Genomic DNA, 8,187 nt, shown 5'->3' with positions numbered 1-8,187 from the left:
GGTTGTACAAAAAAATAAACAACCAGCAAATGATCTCACCTCTTTAAAGAAAGCATTTACACTTAAAAATGGAATGAAGTGGGATTTCCTTCTTCTTAAAAATGTTTCTGGAGCTACTAAAAAAACTTGCATTTACAAAATAGTTGATAAAAAATGTTCCTCTGGATTGTACAAGAAAGGCGATACAGGGACCAATGATAAGACACGGTAGACAAACATTAACCAGACTTGGCTTCTTTTTCTCCTGCTTCATCAGAGGCTGGACTCTCTTCGTTTTTAGTTTCTCCATTTTCTGCAGGTAAATCTTTAGTTTCTTGGTTGGCCACTTCAGCCTGTTTTCCCTTTGCTCCCCTTTTCCCTTTAGTTTGCACTCTTTTGTCAGGCGACTTCTCCTTTCCTGCTGCCTTTTTGGGCTTTGTTTCTACTTTTGCAGGTGGCTTAGCTGACAGCCTCGCTGATCTCCTCTTGGGCTCCTCCTTCACCGCACCCTTCCTCTAGGGCATGTTGGCTGCGGGGAGCGCGCGAGCCGGGTGCCAGTGGGTTGCGGCGCGCACAGAGCCTTGGCGAAGCTGGCTTGCTCTAGCACTGCCTCTCTGCCCGCCCCGTACTGCTGGGACCCGCGGTGGGGGCGGTGGGAGGGAGTTAAGATTTTTCAACTCTCATCTCATATTCTTTGGCCATGTGGCCAGAAGAGACCTGCCTTTGGAGAGGGACATCAGGCTTCAAAGTGAGGAGGGTAAACAGAGGAGAGGAATATCCTGGTTGAGGAAGTGATACGGTGAACAGGTCAGTGGAGGTAGGCCTGTTAGAGACGGTGAGACTGGCTCAGGACAGTGCAGGGTTCCGAGCTGTTGTGCACAGAGTCGCTATGAGTCGGAGTTGCCTTGACAGCACATTAACAACAACAACATGGATGAACCTTGAAAAGATAATGCTAAATGAAAGACCACACACAGGAAGGTCACTCACTCACACTCCTCGCCGTCACAGTGGACCCTCCACAGGTTTCTTGAGATGGTCAGTCACAAGGGAAGAGACTGTGCACGAGTCTCCCTCCGGTGGCAGCTCCTAGATTTAACAGCCAAGAGGAACCAGCTTTGGGTTAGCACTGCAATTCCCGGTGTGCTGTGCCCCCAGGACGTCCCATTCTGGAGGTCCAGAACAGGTAAATTAAAAAGACAGTAAACAGATTAGCAGATTTCAAGGGCTAGAGGACAGGTGGATGGGGAGTGCCTGCTTATGGGGTATAGATTTTTTTTATTTGGGGTGATGAATAATCCTAGAAATAGTGGTGATATGCTATCATGGAATGAACTGCAATCCCACAAAAGATGATTCCTATGACTTTGTTTAGAAGTCAGGCAAATTCTTGAGGAGTAAGGATGTCAGTTTGAGGACTAAGGTGCGTCTGATCCAGGCCATAGTCTTTCTGATCACTTGCTATGTGTCTGAGAGCTGGACAATGAATAAGGATGATGACAGAAGAATTGACACCTTTGAGCTGCGTTGCTCAAAAAAGAGCATTGAACATCATCAAGAGAACGAACAGGTATGTCTTGAAGAGAGTGCAGCTGGCGTACTCTTTGGAGGCAAGAATGATGAAGCTTCGCCTCACATACTTTGGGCATGTTGCTAGGAGGGGCTATTCCTTGGAGAATGACATGATGTTGGGAAGGGTGGAGGATCAGCAAAGAGAGAAAGACCCTCAACCAGGTGGATTAACGGGGTGACTGCCGCAACGTGCCTGTGTGTGTCAGGAAGTGTGAGGATGGGGCAGGATAGGACAGGGTTCAGATCCTTTGTTCATAGCATCATTATGAGTCATACTTGACTCATCAACATCTAACAACAACAACACTCCCATCTGAGTGATGTCTCAGCAAAGAAAAGGACAGACACTGGAGTAGTGGACAATAAAACGGCCTTGGGACTACAACGGCAGGTGCAGCTGCTGGCCAAGGAAGGCCAGTGGAATCTGGGCCACCAGGGACTAGCAGACAGACATGAAATAGCTTCTTTCTCAGAGCCTTTGGAAGGAATCAACAGGCATGATAACCTGATTAGGACATTAAGCTTCCTGAAGCATAAATTTCTGTCCCTTAAAGCATCCATGTTGTGGCATTCTGTAACAGCAGCCCCAGCAAGCTTACAAAACATTGAGAATGTATTTAATAACTGAGCTGTGCATTTTAAGTTGGTTACAAAGGTGAATGTTATGTTTATGTCTTTTACCAATTAGTTTTTTTTAAAAAAAAGAATTCTAATCTCACCTCAGTAACAATAGCAAAGTTCAACAAAGCAGCAAACAGCAAATGCTGCTGAGCTTGTTGAGAGATTGGAACCCTTATTCACTGCTAGGGGTAGTGTAAAATGTGCAACCACTGTGGAAGGCAGTCTGGCACTTTCTCAAAAAGTTGGAAATAGAAATACCATTTGACCCAGCCATTCCACTACTAGGAATATACCCTAAAGAAACCAGAGCTGCCACCCAAAAAGATATATGCTCACTCATTTTATTGCTGTGTTATTCACAATTGTAAAGAGATAGAAGCAACCCAAGTGCCCATTTAAAAATTAATGGATAGGAAAAGGATGGTATATTCATACAATGGAATACTATGCAGCACTGAAAAACAAGGAACTTGTAAAATATTACACAACATGGGTAACCCTGAAGGACATTATGCTGAGTGAAATAACTCAGTCACAAAAGGACAGATACTGCATAATGCCACTCTTATAACATAGGACTGATATGGGGCTGGAGGGGAAACTAAGAAAAGGAGATAAATAATGAACACTGCACTGGAAGAGATGAAGGAAAGAACTGTTTGAAAGAAATAGATGATTAGGCATTATTTGCATGACAACAGTCCTGAATAAGAGGTGCATAGCCAAGTGGACTGAAGAGGAGGGAGGGAGGAAATTATGCAACAATGAATGTTTTTTTTTTAAAGAAAACTGCAGGGGGAGGTGAGGGAAGAAAATGTGCAACAATGAATGAATGAAAAGCCCAGTTTCTGTAAACTTTCATTAAAATCACAATTTAAAAAAAACCAGCAAAACCTAAACCAAACCAAAAATCAGGACCACACAATTTTAATCTCTCCTACTTTCTCCTCTGATTTTCTTTCTTCTACGCTATTGCTAGCTCTTAGCAATATCAGGAGTGACAGAATTAAAATATCATGCAATTACTCATTTGCTTTGTCCTGTATTACAAGTAAATGCTTCTCAAATGTTAGCTCCCTCCATGTTCTACCCCATTCCTTTATAAAGGGCAAATGATTCTTCCCTGTAATTTTCCCTTCTGATACTTACAAAGCATAGAGACAAGTCTTTTTATGTTGCTGAGAGGCTGTAGTTATGATTCCTTAGTCATTTTTGGTAAGGGTCTGTCTAGCCCCAAGCTATGAAAAGACTGTCCTGGCAGACAGCAACAGTCTTTCTGGTCCCAGAAAAACAGGGGGTCTTTTTTTCTGGGTGTGGACTAGTGGTAGAGCTAGATGAGTAAGCAGGCAGTTAAAATCCATTCTGATGGCCCAGTGGTAAGAAGATGCACTGCAATTCCAAAAGCACGCAGTTCAAATCTACTAGCCGCACCATGGGAGAAGGATGGGCAATCTCCTCCTATGCAATTTACAGCCTCTGAAATCCTGCGGGACCGTCAGCTATGGGTTGGTTCCAAATCGATGGCACACAGAACAAACAACAAGGACCTATGAACGAGGAGTCCTGGGTGTGCAGAAGGTTCACACGCTTGGCTGCTAACTGAAAAGCTATAGGTTTGTGTCCACCCACAGCTGCCTTGAAGACTGGCATGGTCGTCTACGTCAAAAAGTCAGCCAAGGAAACAAAAATCCAACTACTCTGGAACTTTCTTTAAAATCACAGTAAAATAAAAAATTGGGGAAAAAAACCCCAACCAATCAGTTCCATTCTGACACATATATAGTATCCATCAATCAGAACTGGCTCAGTGACAAACTGGTTTATAATCATTACTGCCAGTTAAAGGGGGGCTGGTTCATAAAATGTCCTAGGAGCTGACAAAAGGAGTTTAGGTGTTAAACTTGGTGAAGGTGTGTCAGGGTGGACTTCTTGGAGGAGGAGACAATCTAAAGCAGGCTCTGAAGTAGGAGCAGGACTCGGTGACATTGGAAGTGGATGGAGAGAGGAAGGAGGAGACGGGTTTTTCAAATACAGAAGACACAGGGGGCCAAGTCCAGAGATAGGAAAAAGAATGGCTCTTAAATGGGCTGGCTGTAACTAAAGAGTTGGTTGTGTGAAAGAGAAAAGAAAATGACAGCTTCTAAGACTGCTCATATATAATCAAACACCTCATGGGGTCTGGTCCCTTAGTGTGGAGTTTAGGGTTATGGTTTCATGGAACACTCAGTTAAATGGCCTGGCAGCGCGTTTAGTAGTTCTGGTCCACATCCTACTTGTTGTTTGTTGCAGACTGAGGGTAAAGTACTTTTATAAGTATTAATAGTGAGCTTGGAAGCAGGAGTGGCATCCATGTCCATAAATAGCTTGCCTCGGGAAACCGTACAAACATGGAGAAAGGATGAAAGTCAAGCAACTGTCGAGGACTTTCATTCATAGGGTCACTATGAGTCACCTACAACTCGACGGCACTGAACAACAAAGAGAGAGACCAGTTGGCCCAGTGGACCGAAAGCGATGCTACCAAGCCGCAGGTGGATGACTCTAATCCGCAGCCCTAAGGCCTGTCTTTGTTTTTAGTGAAACAGCCTTTTAGGTTGTACAGCCCTGGTGTGTCCACTTGCTATACAGAGGTAACCTGTGGTTGCTGTGAAGCTGAACACTGTGACACTGATGTGTCAGATGTGATAGTGGTTACCCATGGTGGACAGTGTTTGGTGGAGCTCCCTAGTTAAAACAATCTTGGAAGCAGGAGCAGCATCCACTTCCGTAAATAGCTTGCCTCAGGAAACCCTACGAACATGGAGAAAGGATGAAAGTCACGCAACTGTAGAGGCCTTTCATTCATAGGGTCACTGTGAGTTGCCTATGACTCAACAGCACTTAAGAACAACAACATTAATAACGAGACAGAACACCAAGAATGTAGGAGAATAGAAGGCAGGAGGTGAACAGTTCTCCATCAACTGAAGAGAACTGACACGCCGATTCCAGCTTCCTGTCTTTATTGAAAATTGCCAGGGAGTAAATCACAAAGAGAATCCAATGCAGGTGAAGCTAAGCTTTCTTTATTGGAAACCCTCTGCTTGACTCAGGAGGGAGGGGCACAGCAAGAATCCTGTAAACACTTAAGGATTGCCTTAATGCTTCAGGATTAATTCCAGCTGACATCAGCCTCCCTCATAGCCTGAAGTAAGTAGCATTCTGTTTGTTACAAATATTTAGTATGAAATTTGGCTTCCCATAGTTATTTATAGAATTTGGAATCTTAAAAGCTTCCAAGCAATTTACTCTGAGGAAACCGTAACTGCCACTCAAGCAGATACATGCACACCCATGTTTATTGTGACTTTATTCACAAGAGCAAAGGGTTGGAAACAACCCAAGTGCCCATCAACAAACAAATGGATAAAGAAGTTCTGGTATATTCACACAATGGAATACTATGCAGCATTGAAAAACAAAGAACTCATGAAATATTATGCAAAATGGATGATCCTGGAGGACATTACGCTGAGTGAAATAGTCATAAAAGGACAAATATGGCATAGGGCCACTATTGTAAAACGGGACTGACATCAGGTTTGAGTGAAAAGGAGGGGAGGAATGATATTGCATTGAAACAGATGAGGGAGAGATCTGTTTAAAAGGGACATATGAATGGGTATTCTTGTCATTACAGAAGTCCAGAGTGAAGGCTGCGTAGTGGAATGAACTTGGGGGGAGGTATTGCATAACAATGAAAGAGTTTTACTTCTCAAGGAGAAGAGTGAATCGGGGGGCAAGGAAAAAAGTGCAACAATGAACGACTGGAAATTCTAAGTCTCTGTAAACTTTCATTAAGATTAATAAATTTTAAACAACAACAACAAAAAAAAAAACCTTCCAAGCAGTCATCCAATGCTCAGTAATAAGTGTCCATTCACCTGAAACAGCAGGGAAGACAGAGCAATAAGAAGAAATGGAACGTGCATCCACTTGCCTCTTTCACCATGTGATCAGAACTAGATGATGCCTAGCCATGACCACTGAACATTTTCATCAAAGAATCTACAGAATGATAAGGAGAGAAATGGACAGTGAGGACCTCGTCCGCCCCAGAGCTCAGGCCCCTCCACACCCGCCAAGCTCAGCTCACCCAGGATGATGACGTCACTGCACTAGTTGTCAGCAGTGGCTCTGCCATGTACAAGGCCGGCTCCATGGGTGACAATGCCCCTTGGGCTGTCTTCTCCTCCATTGTAGGGTGCCCTAGGCACCAAGGTGTGACGGTGGGCATGGGGCAGAAGGACTCCTGTGTGGGTGATGAAGTCCAGAGCAAGAGAGGCATCCTGACCCTCAAGTACCCCATTGAGCATGGCATCATCACCAATTCAGATGACATGGAGAAAGTTTGGCACTAAGCCTTCTATGAGCACCTCATTGCTACTGACCGAGGCCCCCTGAACCCCAAGGCTAACCAGGAGAAGATGGCTAAGATCATGTTTGAAACCTTCAACAAACCCCAACACCCCCCTACCATGAACATTGCCATCCAGGCTGAACTGTCCCTGTGGGCCTCTGGCTGCACCACCGGCATCATGTGAATGGATTCCAGTGATGGTGTGACCCACACTTTGCCATCTACGAGGGGTACGCCCTCCCCCATGTTGTTCTGCATCTGGGCCTGGCAGGCTGGGACCTGGCAGACTATTTAATGAAGATTCTCAAAAAGTGAGGCTACAGTTTACTACCATGACTGAGCTGGAAATCATGTGTGTATCAAGGAGAAACTGTGCTATGTTGCTTTGAGCAGGAGATGGCCATGAGGGCCTCCTTGTCCTCCCTGGAGAGCTATCCATCACCATCAGCAACAAGAGTTCCTGGAGCCCCAAGACACCCTTCCAGCCCTCCTTCCTGGACATGGAGTTTTGTGGCATCTACAAAACTACCTTCAACTCCATCATGAAATGTGACACGGACATTTACAAGGACCTTTATGCCAACACAGTTCTGTCCAGAGGGACCACCATGGACCCAGGCATCACCAACGGGATGCAGAAGATCACAGTGCTGACCATGCGGAAGACCAAGACCATCGCTCACCCTGAGCCTAAGTACTCTGTGTGCATCAGGGACTCTATCCTGTCCTCCTTGTTGACCTTCTAGCAAATGTAGATCCTCAAGGAAGAGTACAAGTCCTCCATCTAGATCTCAAATGCTTCTAGGCAGACTGTTGTACCTTTTCTTGATTAAAAAGAACTAACTTGTGCAGTTCCCCCTGGAAGGGTAAACAAACCTTGATATCTAATCCACTCTTATCAAGCTAATCATACCCTCTAGGTTAATCTGTTGTGTGACTTGCAATGTTGTTCATGTTTGTTATAAACGTGGGTCTAGCATTAACCAAACACGCTCAGAACCACAGATGCTGCCCCTAAATTTGTGGCTCTTACAATCCATTTCAGTAAGGTTTCCTCAGGAAGCTGCAATAACAGTCTTACACTTATGTATTTCCTCTACGCCACTATCCTCCGGTCACAACACTTTCTTGATCCTGTTCATCTTCCTGCTGGACTACTTTTTCTGTGACCACAGGTCAGAGAAGTATTTCTGGATGCTTCCTGGATGCTTGCTTTTTCTTTCCTGGTAGAGCCTGAGATTAAGAGGTGTAACTCTGTCCTGGTAGAACTTTGCTCAGTTTTTATTTCAGCATCTCCATTTCTACATTCTTTTCCTTTGCATATGCTGCCACTACTGATTAAAAAGCCCCAGGGAGTTGTGAGTTTCACTCTTACCTTATTTTCTTGTATTTCTGCCTGTATCCAATTAACCAACTTCTCAGGAGTTCAGCCCACTAACTTCATATCCCGTAAGTAAATTTTGCCCTTGGTAACTATCTGCAACAACAATAATAATAGTGGCATTGTTCCATGGGTATTCCTCAATCTTCCCGGAGTCCAAATGTTTCTTATCCTTCTGTTTACCCGTTTCTCCAAAGAAACATGTTACAGAGAGTGCGGACATTTGTAGCAAATT

General features: G+C 44.4%; 1 protein-coding gene and 1 pseudogene across 1 annotated transcript; one reads left to right on the top strand and one right to left on the bottom strand.

Annotated features, from left to right (window-relative positions):
* Positions 1-218: 218 nt before the first annotated feature.
* On the bottom strand, positions 219-3,822 carry LOC102855782 (non-histone chromosomal protein HMG-14-like). The gene is made up of 2 exons (XM_006890207.1): positions 3,802-3,822; positions 219-494 (listed from the first exon to the last, which is right to left on the bottom strand). The coding sequence occupies exons 1-2, from the start codon at positions 3,820-3,822 to the stop codon at positions 219-221; spliced, it is 297 nt and encodes a 98-aa protein (XP_006890269.1).
* Positions 3,823-6,241: 2,419 nt separating this feature from the next.
* LOC102855363 lies at positions 6,242-7,359 on the top strand (annotated as a pseudogene).
* The last annotated feature ends 828 nt before the right edge of the window (positions 7,360-8,187 follow it).

This window comes from Elephantulus edwardii, unplaced genomic scaffold (genome assembly GCF_000299155.1).
Source record: "Elephantulus edwardii isolate Elephantulus edwardi_28Jun2011 unplaced genomic scaffold, EleEdw1.0 scaffold00086, whole genome shotgun sequence".
NCBI lineage: Eukaryota > Metazoa > Chordata > Mammalia > Macroscelidea > Macroscelididae > Elephantulus > Elephantulus edwardii.
Note: the sequence above shows the minus strand (reverse complement) of the source record. Positions and strands in the feature narration are given on the sequence as shown.